The 21,303-nt window shown below is 34.5% G+C and overlaps 1 protein-coding gene and 1 long non-coding RNA gene across 16 annotated transcripts in view; one reads left to right on the top strand and one right to left on the bottom strand.

Moving 5' to 3' along the window:
• The window catches only part of LOC111985130 (MADS-box transcription factor 23), a 26,373-nt gene extending 7,335 nt beyond the window's left edge, over positions 1 to 19,038 (top strand). The window contains exons 3-9 of the mRNA XM_024016781.2: positions 9,882 to 9,960; positions 15,365 to 15,426; positions 17,823 to 17,922; positions 18,024 to 18,065; positions 18,158 to 18,241; positions 18,439 to 18,590; positions 18,696 to 19,038. Of these exons, the coding sequence (XP_023872549.1) occupies positions 9,882 to 9,960; positions 15,365 to 15,426; positions 17,823 to 17,922; positions 18,024 to 18,065; positions 18,158 to 18,241; positions 18,439 to 18,590; positions 18,696 to 18,711 (535 nt within the window). The 3' untranslated portion in view covers positions 18,712 to 19,038. The remainder of the gene's footprint in view (positions 1 to 9,881; positions 9,961 to 15,364; positions 15,427 to 17,822; positions 17,923 to 18,023; positions 18,066 to 18,157; positions 18,242 to 18,438; positions 18,591 to 18,695) is intronic.
• The window catches only part of LOC136070890 (uncharacterized), a 26,186-nt gene continuing 14,700 nt past the window's right edge, over positions 9,818 to 21,303 (bottom strand). For 9 of the 15 annotated variants that reach the window (XR_010632157.1, XR_010632155.1, XR_010632159.1 and 6 more), the window contains one exon: positions 19,765 to 20,492. This is a non-coding gene — a long non-coding RNA (uncharacterized LOC136070890). Of the gene's footprint in view, positions 10,001 to 13,157; positions 17,575 to 17,796; positions 17,875 to 19,764; positions 20,493 to 21,303 lie in introns of those variants that run through there. The other 6 variants (XR_010632161.1, XR_010632158.1, XR_010632162.1 and 3 more) reach the window with 6 other exon arrangements.

Below are 21,303 nucleotides of genomic sequence, written 5' to 3'. Positions count from 1 at the left end.
ATCCCAATTTCGCTATGCCGAAGCATACAGATGTTATATATGATTAGCGGGCTTTAGTTATGAAATGGTTATTTATGCCTTTCTCTTAAGATTTTTTAGTCCTTTCTGTCAAAAATAGTGATATAAGTATGAGATATAAGAGACAACCTTAATCGTACTTATCACAACCACGAGCCACAAAACTCACTTGCTTAGTTGTACATTGAAATGCTCATCTAAGTTACAAGAGATACAAAGTTTAGAAACTTTGTTTCAATGGCCATCAAAGGTACGCAATTACCAACATACACAAACACACACTTTTTTTGTAATTTTTTCTGATTTTTCTCTTTTTATTTTGAAAAACAAACAAAATAAAAACTAAACAACCAAACAAAAATAGACAAACAACATGAAGGCATGAAAGAAAGATGCAAATGCATAAAATCGTGAGATTCCAAAAGCAGATAAGAAATCAAGCAAGAAAGCCCTACTTTAGATAGAAAGAATTAAAGTAAAGGACAACAGAAAAGACAATTAAGTCTTAGGCTCTTTTCTCAACCACACAGTGCAAGTCTTTGGCTGTGAATATGAAAAGGTATGTGTCCTAGGATGTCTACTAAAAGACATAGAAGAATCAGAATTCTCCTGAAATTAAGTTAAAAAACTTGAAACTTTTAGTAATTCTCCAAACAAATGTGTAGTTTCTTGAGAGGAAACCTGTGACCGTTTGAACATTTGCTTTGAGGATACAACTTGAAGCAATTAGGACGAATGTGTCTAGAAACACCACAATGGTGACAAACATGAGCAGTTTTAGGACTACTAGACTTCTTAGAGTGAGGTCTAACAAAGGATTTAGAATTAGACAAATCAGTTATGGATTTCATACCTTATCGCTTTTCTCAGATTGGGACACAAAAATAGTCTTTGATCCAGAAGCCATGAAAGAGGAGGTTCCGGAGGAAATAGCATATCCAAGTCAATCTTATTAGAACTAGACTTTTAAGCACTCAATACCTCATCAAACTTTGCACTAGACATCCTTTCTATTTGAGTTCTAGCTTGACTAAGTTCAACCTCGAGATTCTTGACCTTCTCTTCTAATGAGATGTTATTCACAACAAGAGGCTCAACCAACCTTGTAATCTCATCTAGTTTGACTAACAATTCAGTTTTTTCAGTTTTTACCTCCTTAAACTCTTTTCTACAAAGATGAGAAGTCTTTTCAAATTTTATAAATTCAGTGTATAGCTTATCGTAGACTTCCTGAAAGGTCAATTTCTTAGGTACTTCATCATCAAAAGAATCATCACTGTCACTAGCACTCTCCACAATCACCTTATCGGTTGTGGCAACAAAAGCCATAAAATGATCACATTCATCCACATACTCGTCAGAAGAGTTATTCTCATTATTACTCAAAGTAGCAACCAACCTTTTACCTTTTGAATTCTTGGTCTTTTCCTTTATAAGATAGTTTGGGCACTCTATCATCATATGACGAAACCCCTCATGGCACTGGATGAGGGGTTTCTCACTCTTACCCTTCCCAGAAGATTTAGATTTCCTAGGAGGTTTGTCCTTATCCTTTTTCCTATATTGAAGAATTTTGATAATCTCATTAGCTATGAAGGTTAGATCCTCATCCTCATCATCATCTTCGCTTTCATCTTCATCTTCAAAGTCATCAATCTCTTCCTCTATATCCTTAAGAGCCAAGTTTCTACTTTTTCCACCTTTTCCCATTAAGCCTAATCTCATCTCATAGGTTTGAAAGTTCCCTACAAGGTCAATCAAAAAAATTTAATCAATGTACTTCACTTCTTCGATGGCAGTGATCTTGGTATGGAATCTTTCAGGTAAGGACCTAAGGATTTTCCTAACAATTTTGGATTCTGCTATAGATTCTCCAAGGTTGAAGGTAGAATTCACAATATTCTTGAGTTTAACATAGAACTCATCAAAGGTCTCATCCTCCTCCATCCTTATTTCTTTAAAACTATTAGTGAGACTTTGAAGTTTGACAGTCTTTACTGCCTTAGTACCTTCATAAGTAGTCTCAAGAATGGTCCATGCTTCCTTTGCAACTTTTATGAATGATAATTTCTTGAATTCCTCACTACTCACCCCACAAAACAAAGCATTCAAGGCCCCACTATTAAAATTTGCAGCTTTGATTGTTGTTTCATCCCAATCCACCGACACTTCCTTTGGCTTAATCCAACCAATTTCAACTGGTTGCCATACTTTTTCACCTAGAACTTGCAAAAAACTTTTATACGAACTTTCCAATACACATAATTCGTACCATCAAATAAATGAGGAATCAAAAGAGATTGTCCATGATCCATGACAACAGGGGGTCAAGGATCACACTCAAGAAATTAATCCAATCAGAGTGTACCAGTTTTGATACCACTTGTTGGAAAATTTAGACCCTAGTTGATAGGATTAACAAGTTTTAAACTCAATTTGTTAATTATATTTATTATAAATAAACTTTGTTAAAACAAACAAACATCAATATCATGTCAATATCACACACAGTGGAATAGTAAATAAGACAAGATATGATAACCCAAGAAAACTAATAAAACAAACTAGTTTCATAGTAAAAAATCTAGGGGAAAACCTTCTCGAAAAGTAATTCATTATAGTAAAGAGAAGTTTCAAATCTGATACAAAACCATTTTCCCTAGAGTCTACAATCCTCGTAGATGAATTATAATAGAAACCTTCTATCGCTTCAAAACATCTAAACTCTTCAATATATAAACGCCACTCTTTTGCACGGATCCCAATACATGACTAACTCCAGCAACTTGAAAATATTATTGGCTGCAAAGTTCTCCACTTCATCAACAATGAAGATCAAGAAGTACTTGGTTACAAAACCCTAAAGTCCAAAGACACAGTAACTTCGTGCAAAGAGAATAAGGTACTAAGTCACTTTCTACATGTGTTCTCCGTGTGTTCTACGTGTATGATGGCCTTTAAAATAAACCTTACATATATCTAGAGTTATGAGAAAAGAAACCCTACACATACATGTCAGTTAGACCCAAAAATCAAATCTAGAAATTTTGATTTTGTAGATCTCGACGAATTCAGCTTCTATCGAGTTTCATTCTTAAATCTCTATAAACACTGTTTCTATCGAGGTATCTGTCGAGATATTTGTCAAGTTTTAATGAACAGTTTTTTTTTTAACTTGTTTCTTAGTCCAATCTTCATGGCTTTAATACTTGACTTGAACAACATGTTTCTTGAAATACTAAACTCATCTTAGATCCACCTAATTACAAGTAAAACGTATTTTGTCAAAAGATTAGCCAATTACATAAAATATGTCCTTAACAAATCTTGAGTTAATTACTTCATAATATACCTTGGAGATGGATCTCAATTCATTTTATAGTTGAGGGAGTTTCGTGAGATGGAAATTCAAGAATGCTTTAAATCAATAGTCTCTTGATATAAATATAATTTATGTTAAAATATAATTATACTTTTTAAAAAGAGAGTTTAAGAAAATGTAGATAAGCCGAGGGTGAAAGAAACTAATTAATATTTTAAACTAAAATAAACATACCCTAAAGTGTTCTTTTACTTAGTGTATTTGACAATCTTAGTTAATAGAGAAAAAACAGAAGATAAATATTAAGAATTAATTTAAACTTTGTAATGCTTTTTCCCTTTTTTCTTGGAGAGAGAGAGAGATGTGTTGTAAAAAAGAGGTAGTGTCCACAACCCACCGAATTCTCCAAAATGCTTTGAAAAGACAATTTTCAAGTGTTAGCATTAAAATGAAAACATTTTCTTATTTCACAACTCAATCTAGCACCATGCATAACCCACCAAATCAATGAAATACTGATCGAATCCACCCACAAAACACTATTATTGGCACATTTTAGACCAGATCCATCCACAAACCCATCAGTTTGATAACAATCAACTTCCACTCACAAACCCATTGGATCTCATAACAGTCTAAGCCCATGTTGAACAAAATGCCATTGTGCTTGCCAGTGTCAATCGCAAACAAAAATTGACAGCCGAAGATGACGACAATGACTAATTTGAGGCAGTGCTTGAAATCTCTCACCCTTTAAGGATTTTACGCGAGAGAAAGAGAGAGAGAGAGAGAGAGAGAGAGGTTTGAGACTCAATCAAATCGAGTAGAGATAGGAGGTGGCGTGAGCTATGAATGGTGGTTCACGGTGGAGCCTAGGCTAAATCAGCCATGGATGGTTTTGACTCAATAGGAGAGAGAGAGAGAGAGAGAGAGAGAGAGAGAGAGAGAGGGCTTATGTGAATTGGTCCAAGAAGAGGTTAGTGTGGCTGATGAGGAGCCACCATTGGAGGCAAGGCAAGTAGCAATGGTGGTACTTGAGCATTTAAGCCATGATAGCTAAGGTGTGTGAAGAAAGAAAGGAGAGAAACTGGTTTAAGAGAAATATAAGGTTGCTTTTCTATTTTTGTAAAACGTTTTACAAAAAAAAAAAACTGGTAAAACATTTTACTAGTTTTTGCAAAGAGTCTTCCTATTAATAGAAATCATTTTCATGTTTGCCCAAGATTTTACAATAAAAAAAATACTTGAAAATGCTGAAAATATTTTATGGAAAACATTTTACAATGACACAAAGTGTAGAAGTCTATATAGCAACTAGGAAGTTAATAAATAGACTTTTACTGCTTATATGGACCTATTAAGGTCAAACCTTATTACAAGACTAAACTTGTAGGATATGTAGTCCGAATTTACTTGCAACACAAGTAACCTAATCCTACTACGCTTAGAATAGAGTTAATGTAGGGTTGTTTTTTCATAAATACTTTATGTTGTCCATTATTACAAATAGAATCCAATTAAGTACTTCTATATTCTTGCATGGTATGAGAGCCACCTCTCCAAGCACTTCCCTCACTATTGATAGTGTCTCTATAAGATTATGTCATTGATAGCATCTTGTGTTTTTAAGATTCACTTCACTAGCATTGTCTCTCTTATCTATAATGTTGACCCTACTACTTCCACATACAAAATCCCTTGGCATCAATGTCACTAGACCACTACAAAACTTAATCAACTACTACCATCATATATCTTCTCCAACCATTTTTCAACAAAATCAATCAGACAACAAATCCTCAGTCTCTAGAGTGTTTACCCCCATTTTTTGGTGCCCATTTCTCATCAAATCAAATACATTCCCACTCGATTTTTCAAGTTGAATCTGAATTTGCAGTCCGTTACATCAAAACACTTAACATGCATCAAAACAACGTAAGACACCCAATTTCATCGATTCACGACATATACCATTATAGTTAATGGATTTATCCTACGAGAAGTTTCATCAAAAGGTATCCCGTATGAATATATGTCACTGTGAAAGTTACTAAAACAATCATATTAGATGGTAAAACACAAATTGGGTTAAACAAATGTTATGATATTGGCATAGTGACACTCATAAGATTATCACCTGATTTCTTAACACATGCACTCCATCAATCAAAGGGTTGCTTCAATAATTCAAGACTACACATGAAACATGGAACTTCTTGGTACAACTCTATCAGACAACTTGTCTTGCTCATCAACATCAATACATGACCACTCATTATCAATTGTGAAAACAAAAAGATTAATTTATTGTTTAGATTCATTCACAAATGTCTGATGTTTGGGACCATTTTACTGCCAAGATTCTTGTATTTAAACTAGCAAATCTTGATGTTTCCAATTCTTGATATAAATATAATTTATGTTAAAATATAATTATACTTTTTAAAAAGAGAGTTTAAGAAAATGTAGATAAGCCGAGGGTGAAAGAAACTAATTAACATTTTAAACTAAAATAAACATACCCTAAAGTGTTCTTTTACTTAGTGTATTTGACAATCTTAGTTAATAGAGAAAAAACAGAAGATAAATATTAAGAATTAATTTAAACTTTGTAATGCTTTTTCCCTTTTTTCTTGGAGAGAGAGAGAGAGGTGTTGTAAAAAAGAGGTAGTGTCCACAACCCACCGAATTCTCCAAAATGCTTTGAAAAGAAAATTTTCAAGTGTTAGCGTTAAAATGAAAACATTTTCTTATTTCACAACTCAATCTAGCACCATGCATAACCCACCAAATCAATGGAATACTGACCGAATCTACCCACAAAACACTATTATTGGCACATTTTAGACCAGATCCATCCACAAACCCATCAGTTTGATAACAATCAACTTCCACTCACAAACCCATTGGATCTCATAACAGTCTAAGCCCATGTTGAACAAAATGCCACTGTGCTTGCCAGCGTCAATCGCAAACAAAAATTGACAGCCGAAGATGACGACAATGACTAATTTGAGGCAGTGCTTGAAATCTCTCACCCTTTAAGGATTTTACGCGAGAGAGAGAGAGAGGTTTGAGACTCAATCAAATCGAGTAGAGATAGGAGGTGGCGTGAGCTATGAATGGTGGTTCACGGTGGAGCCTAGGCTAAATCAGCCATGGATGGTTTTGACTCAATAGGAGAGAGAGAGAGAGAGGGCTTATGTGAATTGGTCCAAGAAGAGGTTAGTGTGGCTGATGAGGAGCCACCATTGGAGGCAAGGCAAGTAGCAATGGTGGTACTTGAGCATTTAAGCCATGATAGCTAAGGTGTGTGAAGAAAGAAAGGAGAGAAACTGGTTTAAGAGAAATATAAGGTTGCTTTTCTATTTTTGTAAAATGTTTTACTAAAAAAAAAAACTGGTAAAACATTTTACTAGTTTTTGCAAAGAGTCTTCCTATTAATAGAAATCATTTTCATGTTTGCCCAAGATTTTACAATGAAAAAAATACTTGAAAATGCTGAAAATATTTTATGGAAAACATTTTACAATGACACAAAGTGTAGAAGTCTATATAGCAACTAGGAAGTTAATAAATAGACTTTTATTGCTTATATGGACCTATTAAGGTCAAACCTTATTACAAGACTAAACTTGTAGGATATGTAGTCTAAATTTACTTGCAAGACAAGTAACCTAATCCTATTACACTTAGAATAGAGTTAATGTAGGGTTGTTTTTTCATAAATACCTTATGTTGTCCATTATTACAAATAGAATCCAATTAAGTACTTCTATATTCTTACATGGTATGAGAGCCACTTCTCCAAGCACTTCCCTCACTATTGATAGTGTCTCTATAAGATTATGTCATTGATAGCATCTTGTGTTTTTAAGATTCACTTCACTAGCATTGTCTCTCTTATCTATAATGTTGACCCTGCTACTTCCACATACAAAATCCCTTGGCATCAGTGTCACTAGACCACTACAAAACTTAATCAACTGCTACCATCATATATCTTCTCCAACCATTTTTCAACAAAATCAATCAGACAACAAATCCTCAGTCTCTAGAGTGTTTACCCCCATTTTTTGGCGCCCATTTCTCATCAAATCAAATACATTCCCACTCGATTTTTCAAGTTAAATCTAAATTTGCAGTCCGTTACATCAAAACACTTAACATGCATCAAAACAACATAAGACACCCAATTTTATCGATTCACGACATATACCATTATAGTTAATGGATTTATGCTACGAGAAGTTTCATCAAAAGGTATCCCGTATGGATATATGTCACTGTGAAAGTTACTAAAACAGTCATATTAGATGGTAAAACACAAATTGGGTTAAACAAATATTATGATATTGGCATAGTGACACTCATAAGATTATCACCTGATTTCTTAACACATGCACTCCATCAATCAAAGGGTTGCTTCAATAATTCAAGACTACACATGAAACATGGAACTTCTTGGTACAACTCTATCAGACAACTTGTCTTGCTCATCAACATCAATACATGACCACTCATTATCAATTGTGAAAACAAAAAGATTAATTTATTGTTTAGATTCATTCACAAATGTCTGATGTTTGGGACCATTTTACTGCCAAGATTCTTGTATTTAAACTAGCAAATCTTGATGTTTCCAATAGCGATGTCTAGGGTTTAAATCCCCCTACCCACGGCTGTAAAATTATCCCAAAAAAAAAAGACATTTGTTTGGAATATGACTTTGTTTTAATTGTTCCATCCTCATTGTTTTCTACAGCAAAGGGTTTTTTGGCACATTCTTAGCTGATTGAATTCCTACCTGTGACAGATCCTTTGATCTTAGCAATTCTGCTATCTACCATCATTACTATAAATGAAGGGACATATTATTCAAAATTGTTGGAAGCAGACCTCTGTTAATTCCTGATGCTCTAAAGCCACTACTACACCTTCTCCTACCACATCCTCTGGCTATTGTCCCTTTAGGCCTTATAGAGACATTTGTTACATTCATTACTACTGATCTAGAGAGACTCTTCCAAGCTGTATCTTTCCATAATATTCATTATTTGTCCATTCTTTCAACCAGATTAGTTAATTCCCTTTAGCCCATTAATTTTGCGTGTTGTAACCATATGACTTGAAATCTTTTTTCTTTTTCTCACAAAAGTACGTTGCCTCTCATATTCATTAAAATCACACTACCAACAATTACTATGTCTATCACTCATTCTAGATCTATCACTACGCCTCAAATGCCACTTCCTGACACTTTTCTTGTTCTTAATCTTATTCATAACTTATTATATGTAGGTTAATTATGTGAACTTTTGACTTAATCTCTTTTTTTTATCAATATAGTTGTAGAATTCTCACACAAGGAAAACCGCTGGGGTAAGCCTGAAAGCAGAATGTTTGTTTGAACTTTTTCTTCTCATCTACTCTTTGCTTCTAATACTACACCTATTGTTTTTTGAGTCCTTATATCTATGAAACTCTAGATTAGGTCACACCTTATTATTTTGTCTTTAGCCTTTAATTTCTCATGGTCGTTTAGAGTCAGTCAACTTCAAATCTTTTCATTGTATTAAATATCAACTTCGAAACTTAACCTTATAATAATAATGAATCTTTTTCATCTATTCCATTTGATCTTATCAATTCTGATATTTAGTCCTCCTAATCTATTATAAAGAATGATTTTATCATCATGCACTTATCAAGCTTACTTTTCATTATTTAGTCAAATACATCTTGCTTGTACTCAAAAGGAAAAATATTGCTTTCAAAATTGAAATGAGCAAATAAACTCTAGCTAAAATGATAACTCCTTACTTTGTAAGATAAAAACCTATTAGATGCACGTGTGATTTACCAATAAGAAACATAATAATCAAACATTCAATATTATCAACTCTATCTACACCTATGACAATCACTCATTGTTTGCAGAGTCTAGAAATAGGTTAAAATTTAACCCAAACTCGTGGCTAAATCAAAATAAATTACACCTAGAATCTTCTTTGTTCTCATTTACATTTTTTTTTTTTTTTTTGGTTTTGATGTTATTTTCGCTTTTTCGGTTCACCATAGTTGAGTAACTAAAAGAGTACCCAAATTGATGTTAATAACAATACTTACTAAACTATTTGCATTAATTACAGTGTCAAACCATTCCCATCCCCCCGATGTGTAGGATATATACCATACAAGTCTTCTTTTTTCATTATTAATGATTATGAAGAGTGCATGCCTATAGAACCCATATTTTATCTAGTACATTTTTAGGATTACCAATACCAATTTAATGGCTGGTATAACATACACTGTCAATACTAGTACAATATTGACCCTCTCTCCATTTTAACATTACCAATGCTGTATTATCAAAAATAAAATAAAATAAAAACATTACCCATGTTTTATGTATCTCACCCAAAAAAAAAAATGTTAGTAAACCAATTATCAAAGAGAGAATTGAGAGCTATATGCGTAAAATATTAATGATTTTTTTATTAAAAATATAGAACATAATGGTGCCTATTTTTGTCAGCTTAAAATCTGTTATTGGGCGTTACAGCAAAGCAAAAGAGGATCAACACCAGCCATCCAATCCTGCTACGGACGTCAAGGTAACTGTCTATGAACCACTCTTTTCCTCCACAAGTTTTCCTGCATTAATTGAGGGATCATATATTATATATACTGGATTTTTTTCATGGTCTGTTCCAAGAGTTCACAAGAGCAACAAAACCAACAATAAGAAAACTATATTTCGATGTTCTTATTTCTCTTCTATATCCACAATATGGCATGTATTTGTTGGTTTCAAACATCCAAGGGATAATATAAAATTTGTTGATATGTGAAGAATAAAGGATAAATAGGAATTCATAAACAGATGCAAACAAAACTATTAAATTTAATACAATAGATGCAGATTAAACAGCCAATAAAATTCCTCGTTATGTTGGCAAACATGTGAAACATTCAGATTAAAATACAAATCCCCTAGACCAATACAAACATTTTTCAACATGGGCAAGAACAGCCACTCTCAACAATATATTCCATGGGCTCCAGCTTTTGTCTTCATCAACATAGCTAGCTATGACCAATTTCTGTCATAGCCTTACTTGTTTGCAGGGCTTTTTCATGTTGATATTGTTGAATATAAACATTGTGCACACAAGTAGTATCTTTCCTTCTCAAAAGTTTTTTTGCTTAGGCATCCACGTAATTCAACTTGGATGAACTCTCCAGTCTTATCACTTTGAGTTAAACTTGAGATGAGAATTGAGATGTTATTGGCATCATTTAGAGTTCTAGAGTGTAGGCCAGTCATCTCACCATTTCAAATGGAAAAGTTCAGTACCTTGGTTGGATGGAGTGGCACCTAACATATATGGTGGTTAATGTCATCCTGTGTTTAGAAATAAGTGTTGATGATAATAATTTGTTTCAAAGGTAAAGCAAATAATGCTTCACCATGCAACTGCCAATAAAGCTCAATCTGGTGGTCCATTTCCTGTAGAATAAAGCTAGTTTTAAAAATATGAAGCTAGGGAGACTTCATTTTAGGTAAGCAGGGGAGGAGGAGGTGGGTTCGAACCATAGACAGAATACCGCAAAGGCTACCATTCCCACTAAACCATCACTTGACTCAACCTAAGGAGATACTAGCCAATCTAATCTTCTGAATTCATTTATGACAATGAAAATATTTAATCACCATATCAAGAGGTTGTGAAACATTATGTTTAATGACTGTTCCTTTTGTCATTGTCCATTTAGTAGGAAAGATTTGGAGAGACTAGGAAAAGTTAATCGAAGTATTCCACTATTTGGTACAAGAGAAGATGGGAAGGGAAGAGGGAGGGGAAGGTTACTTTCCACCTAGGTTCACACTATCTTATCCAGCCAATAATGTATGGAAGATGAGAGGGACAAAAGGAAAGGGATATGTTGTGAGATGTGTTAACAAATGTGCTCCTTATTTCCTAATCCCAATGGGATGAAATTTCCACTGCATCACATTGATGAGAATTATTATAATTATAGTGATGCACTGTGACTCTTAGATGGACCTCTTTTGATTTTCACTAATATAAAAACAATTTTATTAATTCAAAATGAAATTTAAAAATTTCAGTACATCACAAACACCGTGTTATTGCAACCCTCATCTAATCTACTTGAGTTACAAATTTAATCACATTAGTATATCGTCAATACTGGTTTCTTCACCAAATCCAGGACTACATCCCAGTAGTGTTTGTCAAGATCTTTTGTGTGAATGTATTGTTGTAAGAATTGTTTCAATCTAGTGATGCCTTCAAATCATTCGTAGTAATTACCTTGTGATCCACATAAACAACTGGTATATACTCAACATCAGTGTAAATGGAAAACTAAATGATCTGAATAACAATGGTGAAGACCAAAATCCATGATAACTTCATGAAACTTGCTTGATGGAGGGACACTGGAGCGGTTGCCCATGGACATTTATATACTTGCAATTGAGTTGGGGCCATCTGATGCAACTTAGGGAAAGGTGCATGAATAGGCGTGGAAGATAAGGAACTTGGAGTCATAAAAGAGATAGAAGGTGAAGGAGACTCAAATTGATGTTTAAACTAACTCTAGAGAAATACAACCGTGGAAAAACATAACAAACACATTCAAAAACTTTAGGAAAACATGGAAGACTTAGTGTTTGTCAAGATCTTTTGTGTGAATGTATTGTTGTAAGAATTGTTTCAATCTAGTGATGCCTTCAAATCATTCGTAGTAATTACCTTGTGATCCACATAAACAACTGGTATATACTCAACATCAGTGTAAATGGAAAACTAAATGATCTGAATAAAAATGGTGAACACCAAAATCCATGATAACTTCATGAAACTTGCTTGATGGAGGGACACTGGAGCGGTTGCCCATGGACATTTATATACTTGCAATTGAGTTGGGGCCATCTGATGCAACTTAGGGAAAGGTACATGAATAGGCGTGGAAGATAAGGAACTTGGAGTCATAAAAGAGATAGAAGGTGAAGGAGACTCAAATTGATGTTTAAACTAACTCTAGAGAAATACAACCGTGGAAAAACATAACAAACACATTCAAAAACTTTAGGAAAACATGGAAGACTGTAGAAGAAGGAAATAAAATGAAGTGAGGAGACACTCCATCAAGAATGGTACAAAACATCCTATGGATGAGATAACAAGCAGTCAATATTTGTACTGCATTAGTCTAGTCAATACAGTGATGTGGTTAAATTTAAATGAAGAACTTAAGGGTTTGTTTGTTTGGAAGTGAAACAGGGTAGATGAAAATCTTTGGAGAGAAAATAGGAAAGAAATTTTTTTTTGAAATGTGTTTGGTTGGGTGGAGAAAGAAAAATAATGGTGGGGGTTAAGTGTTTTCTCCTCAGATTCACCAAAAAGTTTTCTCCCCTGAATAGGGAGAAAATTGGGAGAGGAAGCAATGAGCTTCCAAAAATACCCCTCATGTTGGAATTCACCTTCCAAATCTCCAAAGTGTTACCCCTTTTTTTTTTTTTCCCCCTATTCCTTTTTTCTTTCCCTATTCATTTTTATCTTTTTTTTTTTCCTTTGTTTCTCTGTTACTAATGTGCTGGCTTCCTTTTTTTCCTTTGATTTTTTCTTTCTCTGTTATTAACATGTTGGCTTCTTTTCTTTTTTTTCTTTGATTTTTTTCTAGACGTGTAGCTTTCTTCTTCTTTTTGTTTTTGTTTTTTTGTTTTGTTTTGTTTTTTTTTGGGTGCTCATATGTTTATTTTCTCATTAATTTTGGTTAGTTTTTGTTTTTTTTTTTTTTTTTTTTTTTATTTAAGAAAACCGTTTTGGGCTAATTTCTTATGCTATTTCTTTTTTTTCTTTTTTACTTTAATAAAGTGTCCATCTATACACAATTTTTTTTTTAGAAAGTATAATATGTTACTTTTTGTTTTATTTAATAAAGACATAATAGTAAATTTATACAAACTTTATTTTCAACCGAATAAAAAAGTTTTTCTTGTCTCTACTTTTCCACCCTCTCAACCAAACACAAATAAGGGAAAATAAAATCCTTTTTTTTTTTTAAACAACTAAAATTTTTTCTATCCTCCTACTTTTTCATCTTCTCTCCATTTTCTATTCTCCTACTTTTCTATCCTCCCAACCAAACGAACCCTAAAGTAAAATATCTCTATCTCATAAATGGTATCTAAATTTTATCCCCTTTGGTTTGTATTAGTTGAAAACCAATCAAATCAGGTCAACCTAAAAGGGAACTAGGTTTTGGCTTTGGGTTAACCTGGACCTAGGTTGACCCGAGTCAATGCCCGTCAAAATTAGGTTTTGGGGCATGGATCTAGGGTGTCTCAAGTTGGAACTAGTCCTAGTCTTGGGTTGGAAGTGGGGTTTTGGTTCTTGAAATGCTGAGCCCATAAACCAAAAAAGATATAACTTTGAGCCCAAGCCCAAATAGTTTAGCTCAAGCCCAAACAACTGCAAAACACTCCAGACACCCAAACAAAAGGTTGTGCTATCCTTATTTATGATAGGGAAAAACCAATACCAAAAACCAAACAAGGGTCTCTCCTGCTAACTCTAGCAAGCAATGACACCACAGACACCAGCGTGACTCAAAAACTTCTGACAACCACCGCGCCAACATAGAAATGGGTCATTTACGACCAAAACACACAGATGTGCACCCAGTCTCATAAAGAATTACCAGAACAGTGCCAAAAACCACCATAAACCTCCACAAATTTACTAGCAATCCACACAAACAACACCGATCAACTATGATCGCCATCCTAAACATCAAGAAACAACAAACACAGCAATCAAGGACATGGTTTTGCTGGTTCACTACCAAACCTCAACAGCAATGATAATAATGGTGATGAAGACAACAATGCATTCTGATGTCTTCATACACTATCAACATCATTCAAAACAAGCATTCATCCAAAAATTAACTAGACAAAGCAATCCAAAAATATAGGCAATTATAAAATTGAAAAGAAGAATACAGAAGTATGAAATGAAAAGAATCAGATTTAAGTGACCAATTCAACTCCCCTGCTATGATACTAAGTTAATGAAACTAAGGTGACACAAATAATAAGAAAATAAGAAAGGGAGGAGCTGTTTCATATTATTTAGCCCTCACCCAATCCATTTCATATATATTGGAGAAGCGCTCAACAAATATAACAAAATACTCTGATAGTGACCGTTAATAGGACACCTCACCATGGTATATTCTAGAAGAATCTTGAATAGAGACATCTCACTAATAGTATATTTCTAGAAGGATAGCATTCTTTTTGTTTCTAACAATGACTAATTATTAAATGTATATTCATATTCTGCTTGAGAATCTCCAAAAAAACATTATGTTCTCAAGATCAATGATGTCTTACAATGAAAAAAAGTACAACATATTAGTTTATTTACTGTTACTTCGTTTATATCCACATTACAATGGAAAAAAAATAACTGTTTATAGTTTACCAGGATATATTGATTTCATAGACAGTTTCTCTTTCCTAGTATAATTTTCAACGTAACCCTAACAGCATGATAACCGAGTCCCTCTTCATTAGTTATTAATTCCAAATCCGGTATTATTCTGTCAGCGTCAACAGCATTTCTTTCTCAAAAATCATGTCTAGAATTTCTCCATGATGAGGATCATTTCACCATTATAGAAAGGCTAAGAGTTATAATATAATGCAAAAGTGTAGGCCTAAAAGGGCAGACTAATTAATTTGCAATACAGCACCAGTGCGGGTTCTTACCCTGTAATATGCTTCTTAACCCTATTTCCAGCCATTATCACTACTAATTTACAAGTAACAGATCAGCATATACATGATCAATATACTTTTGGAATTTAGATTATTAGACTGTATATTACAGTAATATATTCTAAGTTTTTTTTTAATCATGCAGTCCCACATAACTTGGATTATATTCCATAGACTAATATTGGTTTTCTACTTACTAGTTTTGGCAAAGGGAGGCAGCAAACTTGAGTCAACAACTGAAGTACTTGCAAGAATGCCACAGGTACAATCACTCAATGCTTATACTAAACCATACATAGCAACTAGCATTTGGAACATGGAATGCACAGAATTAAGGTTTAAATTAAATTTGATTAAAGAGTGTTAGTTAACCAAAAAAATAAAAAGATAAACCAAAGGCAAAATATGAAATTATAATGGCACTACTGCTACCGCTATACCAGATTATGAAGGATTGGGTTGGGCAAGCAGATGTAAAATCATGCTCAAACCAAGGAATTACATTCTCAATCCTAGCCTAACCTCAACAATTCATCCAAACTCAGCTCACGCTTAAACTAGCTTTGCTTTTTGTAGTCAACCAGTAATTCCTCCCTTCATTTGCTTCTCCTAGTGACTCAGAATGCTTGGCATCCTGTGCAAGTCAATCTTTTAGGCTTAGATTTTTCTTAAAAGGAAATCTTCTAGGACCAGTCACTACTCTCCTCTACTCTCTCTAAGGTTGTGTTAAGGAGGGGTTGACCGGAGTTGGGCCAGAAACCATGGGTTTGGCTCAGGTTGGGCTGAGTTAGTCAACAAATTTATATCCCAAAATGTTAACACAGGTGTTGCAAGGATGACTAGAATACTCTTTAAAGGCACTCATAGTTCAAACTACAAGATCATTTCTACATTTCATTGAACATATTTTTAACTGGAATGAATGTATTGCGATAAACATGCATTGGTATAATGACATTAATATGAGCTCAGGCTGCAGAGACCATAGCCATTTGCAAAACGACTGTGTCAGGTTGAGGAATCATAACAAAACACAACACGTACTAGAACCACCACCCAAATAAACCAGGACCTAAAGAATGACTTCTGTGGCTAGCAAGACTAGGAATGAGTTATGGAACAGGCTGCTGTATCTTGTTCAGCTAATACAAATGTATATACTTCAATGTCATTTTATGCTCCTCACAACACCTTGCCGCCCATTACATTACTGCCAAAATACTTTTTATTATAGCACTTGAAAGGCATATTTAATTAAGCAGAAACCAACAAGATTTTCAACCCCGTGTCAGAAAAAGCATAGAATTTTTTTTTTTTTTTTTTTTTTTTATAAGTAAGAATGATATATATACGAAAGGCTACTCTATGCATGAAGAACAAAGAGCAAACCTAGGAAATACAAGAATAGGAAAACAGAGAAAAACATAAAAGAAAACCAAACAACAGAAAAATTACAAAAGAGAAAGGGAGTAAAGAAAAGAAGGGAGGGAATCACTAGACGTGAGTCCCCACACCCGAGACCAATCAAAAAGAGTTCCACTAAAAATAGCAAGCATTTGATCACTGGAGTTATCCAAATCCTCAAAAGTCCTCTAATTCCGTTCCTTCCAAATACACCATAGGATGCACAACAGGACTAAGTTCCAAATCTGAGACGAATGCCTCCCCAGCCAATTCCACCAGCCAAAGAGAAAGTCTAGAATCAAACTAGGTATAACCCAAGACAAGCCAAAAGTTGTAAAGACAAAGCTCCATAACCGATAAGTCATCTCACAATGAAGAAGTAAGTGGTTAACCATCTCTCCACAATGACAACACATAATGCACCAATCCATAAAGACCAATCTCCTTAATCTAAAGTTATCTCCTGTAAGAATCTTATTCCAAGCTACACACCAAACAAAAAAAGAAACTCGCCTAGGGGCCTTTACTCTCCAAATAGCTTTCCAAGGAAAGACAGTTGAGGGAGAATCCTTTAATTTGTTATAAAACGACCGGATGTCAAAAACCCCATTAGGTTTCAATTTCCATCTCATCCAGTCTCCAACATTCATAGGAGGAGTATTGGCTCCCAATATACGAAGAAAATGCAGTCCTTCATCCATCTCCCAATCATTAAAATCTCTAAGAAAACAAACATCCCAAATTCTTCTCTCATTCGCCCCCTGCCTTAGCAAAGAAGCTTCAACAGAAACCTCCGTATCAATGGCAATACCATACAGCCTTGGAAAAGCCAATTAAAAGGGTTGATCCCCATACCACCTATCTTGCCAAAACCTCACTCTATTCCCCAACCCAACAACAAACTGACAATTTTTGCTGAAATCCTCCCATCCCATGTGAATACCTCTCCACAAACCACACCCATGAACTCCCCGCCCCAGCTTTGAAGTTCCATCCCCCAATCTGACTGACAAAGAATATAAAGTTCTCATCATTCATAAATAAACCACTTAAACTATATTTTACAGACATTAGCTATATGTTGAAGTCCATGGCTTCTAAAACACGTCTAACAATACCTTTGACAGAACAAGATGATGCACCGACAGAAAATTAAAATATGGTCTCTTCAGCGCAACATAGTATAATATATCTAATTTAAGAAAACATACAATGAGCTTCATGGTACCTGCACTTAATCTACGATACATGCAGGCAATTGATGGGTGAAGAACTTTCTGGTTTGAGTGTCAAGGATCTACAAAATCTGGAAAACCAACTGGAAATGAGTTTGAAGGGTGTCCGAGCATCGAAGGTATAAGAAACTTAGCTTTACCTAAATTTTATCCAGCAATCCTATGTTCCCAAATAAATACTGCATCCATGAATTTTTACACAGCTATTCTTTTTTTGCAGGAACAGCTATTAACTGATGAAATTAAGGAACTAAACCAGAAGGTTTTCAAGCAATAAATGGCTCAATTTCTTCTAATTTATTTTTAGGGGCTAATTCCACTTTAATCGGCTAACCTTCTTTCATTTCATTGAAGGGACATCTGATTCATCAAGAAAATACAGAACTCTACACAAAGATAGAACATTTTCGTAAAGAAAATGCAGAATTGAAAAAGAAGGTATTGATCTAGACAACCGTAAATATACATTTTCCAACTTTTTTTCCCGATATTTGAGAGCTTGGTTTCGGTGGAGGAAAGAACAAACCAAATTGAATACCATTAAGCTAGCCATAAGGCACATAGCAGTCATATTGAAACTAGTGAACGTGAAGATTATTGTTCTAGCCCAGTTTAAAAGAAGTTTTGCATCTTAGGTTTATCGAGCAAGGAATGTGAATGAAGCAAGCTGCTCTAGTGCTCCATACACTATCAGCAATGAATACGATCTGCATGCAAACATCCGTCTCCAGCTAAGCCAGCCTCAACCTCAAAATGATGAAGAACCAGAAAAAGCAATGGAACTCGGGTATCTCCTCAATTTATTGACATGCTATACACAATTTAAGAGTTTTAAAGAAATTATTTCTTATATAAATTCTACTGTGTGACTGTCTTCTCAAAACTGCAACAGATTACAATTGCATTAGTAAATCCGTTTGACAGCTGGGGGTGGTTCCATCTGAATCCCATCAACAAGGTTACTAAAATCTTCAAAACTCTGGGATTTTATTATTCAGCACTTTTAGACACGACTTGTAATGAAAACTTGGAATAGAAACTTCCTTGGAATTTGCCACAACTTATAATCCAAACCAGCTATATATGTAAATTTACACAACAATGGGAAAGCATTACAAATGGCATGTTTCATATTAACAGTCTAAAAGTTTGTGTGATCTTCAACTAGACTATTGTTGATAATTGTGGAACCTGTATCTATTTGGTTGAGATTATTCCACATCTCAAACTAGAAACTCATATTGGCCATGACATTTCTAGTAGCATTAGTTTTTAACCCTTTTATTGAAAATTTTGGGAAAAAATAAAGTAAAAAGGAAAAATTAAAGCAAGCACATGATTTAAATTTATGGAGCCCACTCTTTAACTGATAACAAGTAACTGAAAAATGTCAGAAAGGTTGTGTTTTCTGAATTTGTCAAGCTTCATTTATAAAGCTCTAACTGAATCAATGCAGTTAAAAGGATGTCCAAGCATACAGAAGCATGCAGGGATAGGCAGCCCTTCAGACACAGGCATATGCCTAACGCAGAAGGAAAATTATAAGCATATAAATTATTGGTGGTATGCCAAAAAAGCAGGGAACAGTGCGCATTCAACCATTAGTAGAATTCTTGGCTGAAACATGCTTTTTGTCCCCGAAATATGGTCCAAGATAGATTTTCATCCCCCAAATTTAAAAGTTAAAATTTCATCCTTCAAAATTTTAAAAGGTATCAGCTTCATCATTCTGTCCATTTGTCATTAAAGGAAATGTGCAGACGCCACAGACGAAGTGTTAACATGACACATTTAAAAGCTGACGTGAACTGGAATAAATTTCACGACAGATGGAAAAAATAATGAAATCGATAACCTTTCGAAATTTTTAGGAATGAAATTATAACTTGTTAAAGCTTGGGGGGGTTGGGGGGGGGGGGTGACAAAAATTGAACTTCAACCAAATTTCCTTTATTCATATATTTCACATTAAAGTGTGCCCTCTCAAAGCATTATATTGACATGAAACATCAGCCATAGTCAAAATGGATTAGACAACAGCATTTATTCATCATAACATGTGGAAACATGAACGATGGATAAGACAATAGCATGTAGTCATCATAACTTGTGCTAACACTACTGGATTATTTTTTTCAAAGGGGGAGAGGGTGGGGAGGAAAAATAGATTAGAAGAGAAAAACCAGCCTCTATGGCTGGAAGAAACACTATCAGGTGCATTGCACCTAATTTTATAGCTTTGAGAACCATCCAAGTAATCTCATGCAATCTGCCACTGCATACTCAGCAATTTAACTGTAAACTTACTTATTACTATTAGTGTCCCAACATTATAAAATATTAATGAATAAAATACCCAAGAAGTGCAAGATTCCCCATGACTGTCATACCTTACTGCCCATGGCCTGGTCCATCAAAGACCACAGCATTTTAGTACTTTGTGCAAAGAAGCTTAGGAAGTCCTTTTGCACGTGAAGTGGATGGAGGCCAGCATTTCTAGCCTTGGGACTCTGAAAAGATTCTTTACAGTATCCACACTGTTTATATTTGTTACCGGCTGGTCAGGAGATCCCTTGGCGTGTGTGTTGAACAAAGGCCAGGGTTCATGTCTTTGGCATCTTTTTCCGATTCATTTAAATTCCTCTTTCAATGTCAAGGTTCATCGAAAAAGTCACCAGTTAAACTTTGTCTGCCAAAAAAATCAGATGACAAGGAAAAAAATTACATTTTCAACTGTTTGTGAGTATGCAAGCACAGAGAAGCAATCTGCATCATCGTAAGTCAACTTAAAGAATGCATGCTCCCATAATGCACATTGCATCTGTATAATGAAATCATACACACTGCAGGATGTCAATGAGAAACAGCATTGAACATTATGTGTTATTTGGCAGTTTCTTTCTCACATGCTGGGGCTAGAAATATGTTATCTGGAAACATTGGCTAGTACAATATAACCAAGACATTCTACTCGGTTTGATCCTATGACAAATCAGTTGGAATTTTTTTGTTTATGATGCATTTAGCACTCATTGAAACAAACTGCTTGTTTCGTTGTGGTCTCAAAGGACATCTGAAGTGCCGATGGATGATGATTTTACAATAAACTCTTTAAAGAAATCTGGAATAAGCTTTTAAGGGAAAGTTTGAGGAAGCGAAGCTCTTAAATGAAGTAAACTATAACAAAAGTTACTTTATATCTAAAGTAATGTGCCCCCAGCACAACAACAAATTGCAGGGAAATCTACTGTTGCAACCAGTCATGTAAGTTTGTTGTCAAAAAATCATAGCCAAAAGATCAAATATTGCCCTTCATGCCATTATTCATGCACCCACAAAGTTGATAGGTTTTCAAAGTGTGTTACTAAAGTGGATTTAGGAAGGCTAACAGCTTAGCCAATTGAAATTGTCTTCCAGAATCTTGGAAACTAAGAAATGCTTGCTGCAATGACCATCTGGAGTACATCTTGCATCACCCACTCATTTAATCTATTAAAGTG

The sequence above is a fragment of the Quercus suber genome, unplaced genomic scaffold (assembly GCF_002906115.3).
Source record: "Quercus suber isolate HL8 unplaced genomic scaffold, Cork oak 2.0 scaffold_267, whole genome shotgun sequence".
Classification (NCBI taxonomy): Eukaryota; Viridiplantae; Streptophyta; class Magnoliopsida; order Fagales; family Fagaceae; genus Quercus; species Quercus suber.
The sequence above is the reverse complement of the archived record's forward strand: the minus strand, read 5'-3'. Positions and strand labels throughout refer to the sequence as shown.